The sequence below is a fragment of the Salvelinus alpinus genome, chromosome 35 (genome assembly GCF_045679555.1).
Source record: "Salvelinus alpinus chromosome 35, SLU_Salpinus.1, whole genome shotgun sequence".
Lineage (NCBI taxonomy): Eukaryota > Metazoa > Chordata > Actinopteri > Salmoniformes > Salmonidae > Salvelinus > Salvelinus alpinus.
In genome coordinates this window covers 17,286,370-17,303,318 of record NC_092120.1, presented here as the reverse complement: position 1 = coordinate 17,303,318, position 16,949 = coordinate 17,286,370, and the positions used below count along the sequence as shown (strand labels likewise).

Genomic DNA, 16,949 nt, shown 5'->3' with positions numbered 1-16,949 from the left:
TCCCTTGACACCTTTTTTGGGTGCACCAGAACCAGTCAATGTTGAGCTCGCTCAGTTTAACTCAAAACTGGATGACCAATTTTTTAAATACTTTTTTATCAAGGGAGGCCAAATGCTCGTTGGCTTCCCTTGCCTTTAATGCTACGGGCGGCAACAATGTCATACTCGTTTGGACCGGACAGCATCAGATAGATGGCCTACACGTAGAGAGACAGAGGGGCTCTGTTTCGCTCGCTCGGATGCGTTCTCCTGTGAGATACATTCGGCCTCTTGCGAATTGAAGGAAAATTATGAACCACAGAGAGACTAAGAAATTATTGTTTTTATTTTTAATATTTGTTTTTGTAAATGGCTGTTAATGTAGTTCAGAGTGAATAATATCGAATTTACATCTATACTGACTGTCTTCCTGAATGATCAATTTAGCTAACTTAGTGCACCAAAGAGACTGTACAATGGACACTTGAGTACCCCATAGTACTCTAATAGCCTTTTCACACTAGCATGCTGTCCCCAACCGAACTGTGCTGGCTCTGATATTTTCTTTTCACATTGTCCTTTCCGGCAAGATGCCAGATATAGTGTATGCGTAACCAGGCCAAATCAGCTCGGTTCAGCTCGGCTCAGTAATGTGAAAAGCACTTTACTGTACGAAGCAATACCATACAATGAATACCCGAGGGCCTTGTAGTAGTATCAACCTAGTATTGGGGGTCTTAGCCTTCTCAGGAGCATAGGTCTTCAGCATCCTCTTAGCTACTGTATCTCCTCCTCAGCGAGTTGGGAGAGAATCGCACTGAAGAGCATTATTCAAGCCCATTATTGCCATAATTGCCGGCATTGTTGTGCTTGTTTGTAATGTTGTTAATAACAGGCGACGCCGTATAATGCGCTTAATGTTATTTATCTGTTGGCAGATAGACGCGGCTAATCCTCATTCATTTGCTGCGGATCAATGCAAATCCTCTAGTGCGAGCAAAATCCCCCCCTGAGCCGCTGGTTTCTCATGTATTTTTCCACCATTAACCAGCTTTAATCCCTGCTAATCATCACTAATCCACATCTCCTGTGTTTGATGATACTTCCCTGATGAAGGAGCTAGGCACGCAGACAAGCAGGCAGGCATCCGTGTGCTGTGTTCAAATGCCTAGTGCTGGTTCCAGCACCACTCTCGAAATGGTGCTTGGCACCAGTCAGTCTGTACTGTATGTTATGGGAAGGAGAGGACAGGGAGAGAATGGGCCTGGTCCTAGATATATTTCTACTGTCTTTCTAAATCCAACCTATGGTCATTGTCAAACAGATCTGGGACCAGGCTAGGAGATAGGTAACTTCTGACTTTACTAATGAGACAAAATGGTGGTGATTATTGTATGACCCAAATAGGTAACTACTCCGCAATTTCTACTAGCCCAGATGGTATTCAACCAAGCCAAAGGTCCAAAATCTTTGCCATATGAAATGTTATGAAAATATGAAATGTTAGAAGCCTGGTGGGCTAGTTTGGCACATCTTCTACTAGCCCGGTCCGAAAAGTACCAGGCACATTAAACTTTCAAATAGAAGTTTATCAGATGTTTTCACACCTCTATAAAGTAGTCTCATGTCAAGATGAAACCATGTCCCACGACATCTGAAAACATCTGACAAACTGTCATGTAGGAGTGAAATGTCTCTTGCATTTCCTTCCACTGGACACACCATCATTGACCAAGTTTTTTATTTTTAACGTTGTTACGTAAGGTTCCCAAATGGCACCCTATTCCCTATATAATGTACTAATTAGCATAGGGCTGTGGTCAAAAGTAGTGCACGATATAGGGAATAGGATGCCATTTGGTACCCAGACGTAGTGTCAGGAAGTCCTTAGTGCTGGTGATGTCCATCCTGTGCCATGCCACACAGCAGAGCTAAATAGCAAAAGGAGAACTAGTGAAAGGCAATTAGTCATATTATGTCATCGTTGACCTTCCTACTGCATCAGCTCTGGGCTGGTTTAAATTCCACTTCCTGGGTCCACGCAACTGCACTTCAATACGGGCCTATGTGGCATTACTGATGGTGCATCTCATTTAGTTCGGGTCCAGCATGTTCAGCATGTTCAGCATGTTCAGCATGCACTTTAGCCATATGGACAGATGACCATGTTCCAAAGGTCGTACTGTGTTTGTTGTACGCTTAATACACTTTCTCTGTTTGCGTCAGTTGAATCTGGCTCATTGGATGACGACTGATGGTGGAGTTTGATCATCGTCCAGGCTGTGCTTCGTGATTTTTGTGGGGATTTTTGAAAGTCATATTCCAGTACAAAAGTATGACCAGTATTGCTAGATTTAGGTCCAAAAGTGGCACCATTTTAAGTTCCCCACCATATAATGAGTGATGCTGGTGGGAGAGTTCTCTAAGGACTGTGTCTTCCCTATGAAACTAATAACTCACAAATCCCAGGTGTCTAGTGTGGATCCAATGTGGATATGTGATTCAGACAAGCCGTTTAGTTGGGTTTTGAGCACATTCAGTGTCCCAAATGGCACCCTATTCCTTACATAGTGCACTACATTTTACCAGAGCTGGTCAAAAGGAGTGCACTATACAGGGAATAGGACGCCATTTGGGATGTAGATAGAATCTTCTGTTACAGAACCACTTCACAACATGTTTAGGACCTATCAGTCACATGCTGATTATAGATTGAATTAATTTTGTTGTGTACCTTGTACACTATATATACAAAAGTATGTGGATACCCCTTAAATGAGTGGAATCTGATATTTCAGCCACACCCGTTGCTGACAGGTGTATAAAATTGAGCACACAGCCATGCAATTTCCATAGACAAACATTGGCAGTAGAATGGCCTTTCAACGTAGCGCCGTCATAGGATGCCACCTTTCCAACAAGTCAGTTTGGCATATTTCTGCCCATGCGAGAGCTTCCCCGGTCAACTGTTATTGTGAAGTGGCCACACAAGCTCACAGAACGTGACCACAGAGTGGTGAAGCGCGTAGCAAGTAAAAATCGTCTGTCCTCAGTTGCAACACTCACCACCGAGTTCCAAACTGCCTCTGGAAGCAGCGTCAGCACACAAACTGTTCGTCGGGAGCTTCATGAAATGGGTTTCCATGGCCGAGCAGTCGCAAACAAGCCTAAGATCACCATGTGCAATGCCAAGCGTCTGCTGGAGTGGTGTAAAGCTCGCCACCATTGGACTCTGGAGCAGTGGAAACGCGTTCTCTGGAGTGATGAATCACGCTTCACCATCTGGAAGTCCGAAGGACGAATCTGGGTTTGGCGGATGCCAGGAGAACACTACCTGCCTCAATGCATAGTGACAACTGTAAAGTTTGGTGGAGGAGGAATAATGGTCTGGGGCTGTTTTTCATGGCTCTTGATTGGCCCCTTAGTTCCAGTGAAGGGAAATCTTAACGCTACCGCATACAATGACATTCTAGACGATTCTGTGCTTCCAACTTTGTGGCAATAGTTTGGGGAAGGCCCTTTCCTGTTTCATCATGACAATGCCCCCGTGCACAAAGTGATGTCCATACAGAAATGGTTTGTCAGAATCGATGTGGAAGAACTTGACATCAGCCTCCACTGATGCAGATATAATATTGTGTATTATTCTTCCAATACATTTTTAACAAATTGCTCAGTGACCCGCCTGAGCTCTTACAGTTGTAGGAACAGAGTTGTACCATTTGGGGGCGCTTGAGACTCGCCGTTCTCTTCAAAATGCGTCAATATCGTCAAGCCTAATTTGGGCTCATTTACAACAGTTTGAGCTGACACTTCTCAAGGCCTACAGTATCTTATATTTATTCGTATGTGAAGTTATGTTATAGGGACCTATGGGTGCGTCAAATTGATCAGATTTGTATTAATCTCCAATATACCATTTATTATTGGATGATATAAACCGAGCGCTCTTATGACTTTACAAGGAGCGCCTAAAGATCATTAGCTACATTTGGATGACTGAAATACGTGGAAATGTCAATATGCATAATCGCTTGGCATTATGAAATTGTATCAAAGAGTGGGAGGGAAACAAAAGGATATCCTTGATGACATGTGTATAAAAGGAAATGATATAGGCCCACCAACAGAGAGAGAGTGAATCTTATGTTCTCAGGTTTTCTATATGAAGGACAACTTTTAACGTCTCTAAACATCACTTCAAGAATTCCTATCTGGCAAAAAGTTTGCCTTCACCCAAGTTGATATCGATAACCTATATGCCATTCAAAACAATTGTTCGTACTTTTGTTAGGGTTTATTCAAACAAGTCATGTAAATGATCCTTCTCGGTTTTATTGAAGGCCATAATAAATGTTTTCAATCCATAGCATTTGTTTATGCGATGCATTGTTAAAAATAGGCCTATCGCTGGCTAGGGTTAGGCTGAAATTAAAACAGTATTAATATAATGTGTAGTAAATCACAGAAGACGTAAATCGACATTTCTTATTGTGCTAATGTCAAATATGGACACCACAGATGTACAGTATCTTGATTAAGTTCTAGAGCTATAACTGAACATATTAGGCTAAGCATAACAATACTTCGCGCTAAATTCATATAGTTTGATGTTAAACGTTTCCTTGAACTTTTGACTAACTCTGAAATATTGGATTAGTTTGACTGTTATGAAAGTAAATTGCTGTTGACTTCTCTGTAATTTGCGGCATTGAAACTGGTGAGATGCAATGGCATTGGCGAATGAGTTGCAATATTAGGCCTACATTTGCTGAATCAGAACGGCTTGTCATCTAACAATTTTCCCCGTAGCATAATGTCCACCCACGTCTTGTTTTCTTCCCAGAAAGCAACGTTGCGTCATCTTTATCTTATTAATATGAATATCAAAAGATAATACAAACTAATTGTGTGTCCAGATTGATAATTATTCTTACATGGCTATCGGTAGGCCTGCGTTAGCTGTAGGCTATAGCACCACATAGTCTACTGTGCGTGTTTTAATGGAGCTGGTGTGTTTATGTGATCCAAATGGTAGCGAACCAATTTCTTTGCATTTTGCTCTAATTCAACATAGCCTATTACAGCCCATTTAATAACGTCAGCGTGATGTTTAAAACGAAAAACCAATTTGTATTATAGCCTATACTTATTCTGAACACTTGGACAGGTGTGTGTGGTCTTGGACTGTACGGAATTGGCCTAGTTAACATTCTAAAAACCCATCATTTGATCATTATTAGTATGATTATAGACACTCAGAAATCCCTCGCAGGCTCTATATTTGCCTTGTATCATGTATTTACTTGTATCTCAAAGTAGAAGTTTAAGATACAAGAGACGGTGTGTATTTATTTTAGGACATATTTTATAAGTACCTCAACACTGTAGGCTGCTAGTTTTAAATAAGATTACAATCGGCATGTTGGTGCGCACCAAGAGAAAGTCTGATACATTGCTGCTATGTAGCATACTATTATTTACCTGGCAATACATTGTTATTACCATATCACAGTATTAACTAATAATAATATTAATAGTAATTGGTACATCAGTCAATAAAAAGACACTATTTTCGTAATAATATTGCACAATTTAATACTGCGATTACACAGAGATGTGAACAACGTCAGGAATTGTGTGGACTTGATGCGGATATGAATGCCTGAGGTAAACATACTGTTGTGTCTATTCCCTTTAAAACAGCACATGTACGTACACAGCCTCTGATTTAAATGAATCGCAATTACATGACGGAATACTGGTTTTAACTGAACACATGTTGACGCCAACACTTTCTGACGGCTTAAATCAGAGTGGTTAAGCACAACACACTATTTTAGTGCATTGGATTTTTGTTTACCACATACATTTGTATATTTTTCCCCCTCATCTGGTGGTTTCACAATGGTTAGCAACAAAGGAAAACGGTTTGGTTTTTGAATGAAGACAAAATACCTTTTCTTGTATATACGTTTTATGTAAGTAATGAAATATTACTATAACATAAATAGGAGAAATGTGACTTTGCATTCGACATTTAGCAATCAACATACAACCAATGTAGTAAACAAAACATATTGAAATCCACTGCAACATAACCATTAACCGAGCCAAACAAAAAGCTCCAAACACATTTAGGAAATAAATATATATATAAATGGTCAGATTCATAAATGAAATCATATTAAAATATCTTCTTGGAATTAGTAAGTGTACAAAACTGCCGGAAAAACAAAACAAACAAACAAAAAAATATCTCAGAACAAATACATGTTTACATATTCGACATATTTACACATCGGAAATAATCCTGGCAACATTTTATTTCAAATATTTTTTTGAAGAAAGTTTTTTCCCGCTGTATCGAATAGCACTGTCTGCAGTATGCAATTGCACTATAGGCTACTGTCCATCAGAATGTACCAGACCCTTGAGAAATGACACGCAACGCACGAGTAGGCTAGTTAATCAGTTTTTCCTTTCTTCTCCATATCCGAAAAAAATAAATATATCTAAAACAGGTCCCTTCATCACTTTTCATTCGAGAATGTTCAGAATTTCTCCGTATATAGTGGTTATAATACAATAATAGGAATGGTATAAATTAATGGGATGTAGCACAGGCTACCTTTCAGATCAATATAGAAGGTACAGAATTCGAGTTCTACTTTTTATTATGATATAAAGAATGAGAACAGCGTGACTCTTCGACCTGGGGCACTGAAGTTACCTGAGAAAATCACTTTCATTTCGTATTTAACCAATCTCGTTCTAAATGTGGTTGGAATAGCTTGGCGGTTAGCAATGCAAGTTGCTGACGGCGCCCTGGAGTGATTTTAGGAACCTGTAAACATGAAAACAGTGAGTAAAGACCTACCTCAAAACAAATTCTGAAAACAAAACTAATATATAATTGCAATGATCATGTCAACGAAAGAATAAGTGCTCCATACAAAAGGAAAATAATAATAAAAACAAATACCAAAAACCGACAAGAAACACGTGTTTCATAAAGTATTCATCCATATTGCCCTTTTTAGCGTCTGTTGCTATCTGCAAAGCATACATGTTTTAAGGCTGCCAGACGTCAGCTGTCCTGTTGCATTCGTCAATTTGAAAATGCATCTGACATTTAAGTGTGGGGATTTTTTGTCATCAACGGGTGCCATAATTTCCATCATCTTTTCACAAACTCCTCTGGCCACATGACGTAGTGTCAACAGTAGGAGTAAGGGAGGCGTTGTTGATGAGTTACAGTACATTAATAACACGAGAGAAACAATAAAAACAGTCTTCAGAAGAGACACTGAAGTTAAAATATCCCAAACAAATCAAACATCACAATTAATAGAACAAAGCGAAAGAATAGGCTAATAATTAGAAATAGTGGTTAATCGGTTTTAAGCCTGAAAAGCAAAATGTTCATTGTGTGTGTGTCTCCTTTGTTGCTCATTTTCAGGCAACCACCTCGCGCTGTGGTGAGCGCCATCAGTTCAAGACACCACTTGCAACATTTAATCGTTTCCCTTTGAACAGCCACGAAACATCGAATTTACTTTATCTCCTCCATAGAATTTTGGTAAATAAAGATATTTGTTTCATTTAAAATGTGAACGAAATCATTTCAGTAATAGTGTATGTTTTTCTTTTCAACCATTTTCCATTCTACCTATTTGTTGTTGTAACACAAGCTCCGGTTACTGGGACAACACTCTTCTGTCTGTCCAACTTTGCCATGTCTCTGCTCTCTCTCAGTAAAACAAAATGAAATACTGTTAACTCCATAGTCCTTTCCCTTTTTTTTTCTTGTTTCCCCCGAAATTGTAGGATTGTTCATGAAAACAGTCACTGCACAGGACTCTGTAATGTGTGGTGAAGAGGGGGTGTCTCCGCTTGAGAATATACGTCCTCCATATTCGGATGAGGGACCCCTATCGGCGTCATTCTTTTCTCTTTTTGTCTTCTGTTGCAAAACCAAACACGGACAACCTCTTTTTCTAATTGAAGAGAGCCGGCTAAACTGGTGATTTCATGGGCAGAGGGCTTGGGACATTTTAAGAAATGATTTTCCAGCGCCCCTTTCACCCCAACTTCAATCGAGGTCCTCTTCTTTCGTTTCCTGCCCTGCGCAGCAATCTTGTCCAGATTGGTGGGACTGCCCGTGTTTGAGTCTGTCTCCTCCAGCCACTTGTTTAGCAGTGGCTTAAGTTTGCACATGTTCTTGAAGCTGAGCTGCAGTGCCTCGAACCTGCAGATAGTGGTCTGAGAAAAGACGTTTCCGTACAGGGTACCCAAGGCCAAGCCCACGTCCGCCTGTGTAAAGCCCAGTTTGATCCTTCGCTGCTTGAACTGCTTGGCGAACTGCTCCAGGTCGTCGGAGCTGGGCGCATCTTCGTCTGAGTGGTCCTGGTGGTGGCTGAACGCCTGCTGGGGGGACTCCATCTGGTTGTCATGGCTACCTGTGTCGTCGTGGAGCGGGTCCCGCATGCCGTGGTGCAGAGAGGCGGGCTGGGGACTTAGCATGGCGTTGAGGTTCGTGTATCCCGGCTGCGAGTAGACTAGCGACTGGTGCCCGTTGGAGGCAGGGGACAGCGGGGACAAGTGGTGCGTCGTGGTTGGCGCCCACGACCCATGGTGGCTACTCTGCGTCTGCTGGTGCACCAGGTGAGATCTATGGTGGAAGCCGCTGCTCAGGTCCTCTCGGCTCGCCTGAACGCTGGCTTTGTTGTGCTCCTGTTGCCCGATATGGGTGCCGCTGGTCCAGTCGGTGTTGGAGGTGGGCAGCCACTGGTGGTGCGTCAGGCTCATCGGATGTCCGGTGTTGGTCGCCGCTAGCCCTTGCAAGTACTCGTGGTGCATCATTTTCTGCACCTCTCTGTAGGTCGTCCCCTGGTGCATCCTGTCCGAATCCGGATGCATGAGCGGGTTGGACGGTAAGGAGTTATTCCGCGGAATATACTGAGCTGTTGTAGCCATGGCTCCGACTTCGAAAACTGACGAGTACTTCGGAGGTCTGGAGGCTTTAGAGCTAAAAACGCAACAACCTGCTCTGGGAGGTCTTGGGGAAGAGCTAAGACACGCCTCCTCTTCGCTTGTATTGGCTCCTTACGGATTCAAGCCCACAAGAGGCATAGCCTACGTTGCAGAGCGCATTTTACGCACATAACGAATAGGGCTCTGTTTCACATATACTATATAGAAACATGTTAATTCTATATATTACATTTATATTTTAGGGTATTGGTAACTTCACGGTCTCTGAATATGACCTAGGTTATGTTATCCCTCTCTCGTGAGCTGCTTGTTTGCATGTCGCAGGCGCACAGAACCCAGTCACTCGCAATTGGTCGCCCCTTTCTTATGTTTTCATCCATCCTCTCTCTCCAAGCCAGGGCGGAGAGGGTTGGAAAACAGTAGAAAATGATTGTGTTTCGTTGGGTTCGTTCGGGTTGTTTTGCAAATAACCACGTGGGGGAGTACGGGGATCTTTTTGATGGGGTGACAAAATCCCCCCTCCACCTTGATATCCTTTTAGTCAATGATGACTAACTGCAGCGCTCCCTATTTTTAGCATAATACAAAAATGTGCAGCTTCATGTTACAATTTTCCAAAGCCCTATCCAATGACAAAAGTGTAAGTGCACGTGTGTGTGTGTGTGTGTGTGTGTGTGTGTGTAGGTGTGTTTGTGTGTGTGTGTGTGTGTGTGTGTGTGAGCGAGAGAGAGAGAGAGAGGGAGAGAGAGAGAGAGAGAGAGAGCGAGAGAGAGAAAGAGAATGATAAGCCTTGATGAGGAGATCATACACTCGGAAAAAAAAGTTCTGGATAGAACCAAAAAGGGTTCTATGCTTGCTTCATATATGGCACCCTTATTAAGGTTCTATACAGAACCGAAATAGGTTTAATATTGAACACTATATGGAACCCACAGTGAAGAAGAACCCCTGGTGTTCTGATCAAATAACCATACAAAAGGGTTCTATATAGAACCTTTAGGTGTGCCATATATGAAGCAAGCAATAGAAAGAACCCTTTTTGGTTCCATCCAGAACCTTTTTTTTCTAAGTGGTTAACATTGGAAATGTCATAAACTATTGGGATAAATGATTAAAGGGTAGCCTTTATTATTAAAGAAAACGCATAGAGATGTGTCACACCTCACCATATTCATAGACATATCTACATCACACAGTGCTTATTCACATGCATCTCTTTTTGTGGGTGGTTGTAATTCTGGAACACCACACTATAAGAATACGAATCTACTTAAATAGAAGGGCCTGGATAAGAGCGTCTGCTAAATGACTAAAATGTCTAAACTGTATAAGAGTACTATAAGAGTACCTTCTTAAAAAGTTATGGTTGTCAAATAAAATCATCTCCAAATATCACGTTAAATTTTACCCCCCGTGAAAATGTGGACCTATATGCAAAGCTCATGAAAAGCAGAAGGTATTTTATAGCGTTTCTCTCGAAGCATTTTACTAAACAGCAACTTAGAGTGAAAATCCTGTGTTTCTCCCTCTTGGCTTCTTCCACACTCCTCTCCCGGCTGATCTGATTATTTTTCCCTTCACGTTTTGTCCCAATAGCAAATTACCAATTCTATGAATTGCAAAGCAGCCTCGGAGACGCTGAGGGGTAGAGAGGGGGGAGATGCGAAGATTGAAAGGGATCTTTGCAAACACAATCACGTTCTTAAATGGAAATGCGGGGCTTTAAACAAATCTTACATCTCTCCCGTTCCAGTCGCCTAAAAGTCCGCAATCAGGCGCATGTTCCACTCCTTCTAAAACCGAAGCTTTTTGTAAGCTTTTTCAGGCATCACTCTTTATTTTAATTATTTACCTGAATGCTTTTTTTTTTTTTTATCTCACGCGCGTGTTTATGTTGTTCTCGTCTCCCACATGACACTGCTCTCTGTTTGTAGGCTACAGTGGGACGCGCTGTACTATTTCTTCATTTCAATCCCAGGACTAGAGCACGATTTAACGGTAAGTTTGCTCTCTTTTCTGCTACGTGTGTCCTTACTTCACTCTGGCACGACACGACACTGAAGAATATAGTGCGTGTGTGGATAAGATGCTCTTGGGGTCACCGGTGCTCGTCATCATCTCTTGAAAGGCGTGGTTTTGCCCATCCAACCTTTATATATTTAGTTTGGATCGACTAAGGGGAGACAATTCCCAAGAGTTGGTCAGGTGTAATTTAGAAATCATTATAAGGTTAAGGAGGAACTTCTGGAATTTTTATTTCATAATGTACAAAATATTCAGTGAAATATTTTAGGATGTATTCTAATAGAAGGATGCAATATTAGTTGTTATCGAAATGTCTGTTTTCATTAATACATAATAGTAGCAGTGTTATAGGCTACAGCTCAGTGACTGATTAATATAACAAATAAAGCCATTATGCTTGCTACCTTGGATTTGATAATATACCAAATAACAGATAGGCCATATTTACACATCTAACAGGCTTGTAAACACAACCTCTTCAAGACTATTCAATATGCAAATAATGTAAATATCAAAACGCGTTGTGTGTTGCTTTGATGCATTCAGTAACCTAATACAAAAATTCCACTTGAGTAAAATAATTTTGATTAATCTGAATATCACTTGATCTGTCAAGGGCCTTTGCTTGTCCATTTGTAAGATGTTAAGTCAGGGCCGAACATTTTGTAAGGACTTTAAAGATCCCTGAACCCTTGGAGACTACTCTGTCGAGTTGTGACTGTTGGCGGAGAGTCAGTTCCATGCCTCAGTTAATGAAGACGCGTTACCATTCAGTCATTCTCGTCTCCAAGTCTATAAAAAGTCATTTCTGCCGGGGAAGCGGTGCTGCCGGGGCAGCCACAGACATACAGACCAACTCTTGTGCTTTGCCAGCCAGCTCGAGGAGCTGTGGAAAAAAATATCCAGATGCTCACCCCTCTCTTGGTAAAGAATATGGCCTTGTGTGGAACTAGGTGAATTTTTGCTAAGATGCACGAGGTTGCTATGGAAAGAGCGTTGAAAGGGATGACACGCATCTTACTGCTGATGAATGATACGCGATACAGGAAAAGGCAAAAAAAAAAAAAAGAGGTCACGATATGATGAATTCATAAAAAAAGACAGTGGAACACAATTATGGGGTTTCAGTAGCTGACTAGTGAGTATAAGGCATGGTGATGCGAGTTGAGGAAGCCCGGGTGACCCTGTCCCAAAATAATAGTCTCAATTTTCAACAGTCTGCCTTGTGTCACGTTGAACCCTTTCTAAACATCCTGCCCGACCCCTTTTCTCGCACCGCTCTTTTTTATAGTCCGGTCACGTCCAAGTGCACTAGCCTATGCAGAAATGTTAGTATTCATTGTGGTTGGCTAACTCTATGGTGAAGCAATGGACTTATGCTGTAGCCTATTTAGGCAATGAACATTTTGGAAAAATAGATAGACAATCTATCTGTATAAAATAGGATGAAAGTGCATGTGTATCTTAGCAGTAGGCTGTAGCATTTCGTTTCTGCACTGTCTACAATATACTCATCATAATTATTTCCAATTGCGCGTGTGTTCTTGAACTACAACAATGTCGTACTGTGATGTTTTGTCCCCACTGGACTTGTGCCCGCTGATATTAGAAGTATTTAAAAAAAAAAAATCCCCTTTTCCCTTATAGTATTCCTTGCGCTCCCTGCCAGTCACGTGTTAAAGCCTCAAGTGGGACCTCCTCGACTTGAATACAATTATAACCTGGACGCGCCTCAGTCAACAGCCACCCCATCCACTCATAATTTAGCCTAACCATGTTCCTAGAAGGCAATTCCGAAAGATTAAACAACAAAAAACATCAATGTTCAAATACCTGAAAGGCCTATCCCCACAACATAACAGTCTAACAGTATTTATAATCTAAAATAATATTTGTACAATTATAGTATTCACAACTGGTGCACAATATTCAAGTTAAAAAAAATATGACACAAATGACAATTTCAAACAAGGACATTGAGGGCTAATTCTGTTTTAAAATAAATTAAATAAAGTTGCAGGGATTGTCTTTTTAATAGGCTAATGAAACTATTGAGGATAACAGTCACATATCAATTTGAATGCACTTTCAACAACTGTCACCCAGTACCTAGAATTACAGGCCGAGCCCACTGTAGTTTTGGATCTATTTCTAAAGGTCAAAGTCAAATATGTGTCTTTCCTCTATGCTTGTCTGCCCATGAGCTAAAAAATATCAAAATATCAAAACTCAGAGGTTTAACAAAAGTATGTTATATTCATCCAAACAATTACGCCTAGAAGCTGGTGCTTTCTGAAAGCCATTTCACAACAATACCTTTCTCAAACTCAGATGGAGGATGATGATTTTAAGTTCCTAAAATTAGACCCATTGTATGCTAGACATCTCTCTGCATAGTCCCAGAAAGGAACCCCATTTCCTGCACTGCATTCGATGTTAAACACACCTTCATTCCACTTCCAGAGGGTCATTCAATCGACCGTTGCACCTGCCACCTCTAAATTTGGATTAAAAAAATCAGAAAATACCTATTATTCACAAACTTCCACAATTCAGATAAATGTACTTTCCCCCACTTTCAGTCTTTCTTTTTTGATAGAAATGCGAAATAGGCACTGACTACACGATCACAATAGCCCATTTGCCTAGCGCGTAAATGACCAACGTCCTATGCTTTTCAGGTAACTTTTTTTCCTTTCATTTTTGGCTAATGAACTCGGCGCTTCTGCCAGCATCCCCCTGAGAATGAGAGGGGAACGTTTCTCTTGTGGTAAAAGGTGCGAGATTTCTCCCTATTTCTTATACTAATTAGGCGGGGGTCTGAACACTATATGGGATGAATATTCATGAAAAGGCACCGGCGCGCAATTAGTCGTGGAGAGTTCCTAACTTCAATCGCTGATCAGCACCGCGCGCAACAGAATTGGGTACCGCTCCCCCTACTCGGGATGTGTCTGTGGTGCCCAGCCAACCACTCTTTGAACAGTCTATTTGTGTCCGTTCCTTTCCCATCGTTCATGTTTTAAAGCTGCCAGCACCAAAATATCCCGCTTGCACACTTAGTGCCACTTCCCAAAAGGGAATGACAAATAAAACACAACAACCTGGCGCCATTATTAGAGTATTTACATTTTTAATAAAGCTATTTGGGGAAATTGTATTTTGCATACTTTGGTGGTCAAAGTTTAGAATATAATTTCTCACTTGATGCCAAAAATGAAATCATTGTTTAATCTCATACTACAACAGTAGTAAAAGATAACAGTAAAATCATACCTTTAAAATGATCAGATGGTCAGAGATAACGGGCATCCTTTCTTTGCACAGGTGCCCATGTCTCTTACCAAACATTAGGATATCAAAGTATTAGAATACTAATATAATATAATGGATTATAGGAACAAGAGAACCCACACCAACACTAATCGATAACACAATTAAAGCCAATATACAATTTACTATATCAGGATCACTTTTCACTTTACCCTCAGAGTTCCAAACCTTCCATCTAACTCCGTGACGGGCTTGAAAGCATCAAGCTTGGGATGCCTAAGCCCCTTCTCAGCTCCTGTCTACCTGTCTGCTGGGGTGTTGGTGCCTGGGATTCAACCATCAGCCCTAACCTGTGTGGCTTCCTGTCCGTCCACAGAGGGACCCAATCCTCTACTTTGAATTCAAGGTGATCCTTATCCTCTCCCCCCTCCTGGACGTGTGTGCCTATGCCTCTTGGTTTGCCTCTCGCTTCCATAAAGATGTGTTTATGTATGTATGTATGTGCGGCGGGGAACACAGGGAGGTTTTGGAAGGTTGGTCGAGATAAGCAGTGGAATTTGTGGCTGTGTGAATATGGATGGGGTCCCTGCTCTCTTAGAGACTGACTGATAGAGAGGTAAACAGCTTGTGGGCTGGAGGGGTGAGATGCATGCACCTGAATACATTTAGGCAGCATCACCATCTCTTCTTCTCCCTCTCTCTCTCACTGTCTCCCTCTCTCTTTCCTCTGCTCTCTCTCCACCTGCAAAGGTCTATCGAATTATAGTTATTTCATGAAATATGGTTGTGTTGTGCTTTGGATTTCGAAATCTCCTGGATTTGGAAAGGGGTTCCATTGTTATCAAAATGCTGAGTACAGTAGTGTTTTGTTATTCTTTCGACTAGTTCTGCTCAGCTTTATGTGCTGATGTTGCTTAATCATACGCTGTGGTGTTAAAGGAAAGGCCTAGTTGGTTAGATCCCAAAGACACTGTTGGTCACTTATTTTTGTTTCGCTCAGATCAGCATCATTCTACACCGTTCTTAGTGTCCTACCATCACCATCATCACCGTCGTCGTCATCGTCGTTGGCCTCATCATCATCGTCTTCTTCTTCGTGTTACTTCCTGATTCATCTCTTTTCCTCCTTTCCTGCCCTCCCTTTCCCCCATTTTCTCCTCTATCTCTCGTCCCCTTTGTTGAAATGATTCTGAGAGGCATTAATATGATCATCACAGAGACGGTTTTGACCTCCTCTCCTCTCCTCTCCTCTCCTCTCCTCTCCTCTCCTCTCCTCTCCTCTCCTCTCCTCTCCTCTCCTCTCCTCTCCTCTCCTCACCTCACCTCACCTCACCTCTCCTCTCCTCTCCTCTCCTCTCCTCTCCTCTCCTCTCCTCTCCTCACCTCACCTCTCCTCTCCTCTCCTCTCCTCTCCTCTCCTCTCCTCACCTCACCTCACCTCACCTCTCCTCTCCTCTCCTCTCCTCCTCTCCTCTCCTCTCATCTCATCTCATCTCATCTCATCTCATCTCATCTCCTCTCCTCTCCTCTCCTCTCCTCTCCTCTCCTCTCCTCTCTCTCCTCTCCTCTCCTCTCCTCTCCTCTCCTCTCCTCTCCTCTCATCTCATCTCATCTCCTCTCCGCTTCTCTCCTCTCCTCTCCTCTCCTCTCCTCTCCTCTCCTCTCCTCTCCTCTCCTCTCCTCTCATCTCATCTCATCTCATCTCATCTCATCTCATCTCATCTCCTCTCCTCTCCTCTCCTCTCCTCTCCGCTTCTCTCCTCTCCTCTCCTCTCCTCTCCTCTCCTCTCCTCTCCTCTCCTCTTCTCTCCTCTTCTCTCCTGACAGGGGCCTGAAGACAACACAGCCTCACGCAGGCTCAGCAACACGCAGGTTATGACCCCAACAGGACATACCACGCCACCCGGCCGGGCTGAGTTGTTACGCACTACATGTGCGTGTGTGTGTAAGCCACAGGAGGTTGGTGGCACCTTAATTGGGGAGGATGGGCTCGTGATAAGAGCTGGAGCAGAATCATGGTTTCCATGTGTTTGATGCCATTCCATTCCAGCCATTATTATGAGTTGTTCTCCGCTGGTGTAAGCATGTTGCCCTCTGCCGAATGTCCATCCGCCCTGCGTCTCCCCCTCAGCCCACCCATCCTTCCTCTCTACCTATCCCCCTTTCATCCTCTGTCTCTTTTCTTCATACTAGACCGGAATATGAACGAGCAAAGTTGGCCTCGCGGAGAGAGAGAGCGTCCACGTTAACTGAAGTAAAAGAATAGATAGATTCACTTCTGCAGGTTGAATGTTGTACTTTATGACAAATTACATCAATTAAAGGGATCGTTTGCTGTGTTGTTTACTCCAACCTGGAAAACTATCCCTTTAAATATTTACATACTGTAGATTTTAATAAGAGGACACATGGATTTTCTTGAGTACACAATTTAAAATATGTTTTTCTATAATAGGAGGATTGTGTCTCTGTTGAAATTGAGAGGATATTTGGTTTGGGTACCCCGCAAAAAAATTAATTTGAAAAACCTCTCAGTTTAGAAGAGGTTAGTAACAGGGGAGGAAAACGTTTTGAAAAAACAAAAGCTGTAAAAGTCATGTGAATCAATGAGATGTGACTGAACTATTTTCCATTTGACTATTGCATAGTTCTTTGTTGGTAACATCAATTGATAC

General features: G+C 42.0%; 1 protein-coding gene and 2 long non-coding RNA genes across 4 annotated transcripts in view; 1 reads left to right on the top strand and 2 right to left on the bottom strand.

The window, feature by feature from the left end:
• Positions 1–16,949, bottom strand: part of LOC139564379 (uncharacterized) — a 247,644-nt gene that overhangs the window by 98,288 nt on the left and 132,407 nt on the right. The gene's annotated exons all lie outside the window — the stretch shown is intronic.
• pou3f1 (POU class 3 homeobox 1) lies at positions 5,552–9,015 on the bottom strand. Its single transcript, XM_071383692.1, has one exon. The coding sequence runs from the start codon at positions 8,956–8,958 to the stop codon at positions 7,828–7,830; it is 1,131 nt and encodes a 376-aa protein (XP_071239793.1). The 5' UTR covers positions 8,959–9,015; the 3' UTR covers positions 5,552–7,827.
• The window catches only part of LOC139564378 (uncharacterized), a 6,931-nt gene continuing 370 nt past the window's right edge, over positions 10,389–16,949 (top strand). The window contains exons 1-4 of one of the 2 annotated variants that reach the window (XR_011672726.1): positions 10,389–10,787; positions 10,911–10,974; positions 14,493–14,680; positions 16,102–16,949. The exon at positions 16,102–16,949 is cut by the window's right edge and continues 370 nt beyond it. This is a non-coding gene — a long non-coding RNA (uncharacterized lncRNA). Of the gene's footprint in view, positions 10,975–14,492; positions 14,681–16,101 lie in introns of both variants that reach the window. The other variant, XR_011672725.1, reaches the window with a different exon arrangement.

Coding starts and splice junctions, on each gene's coding strand:
- pou3f1 (XM_071383692.1), bottom strand. CDS start 8,958: ATGGCTACAACAGCTCAGTATATTCCGCGGAATAACTCCTTACCGTCC.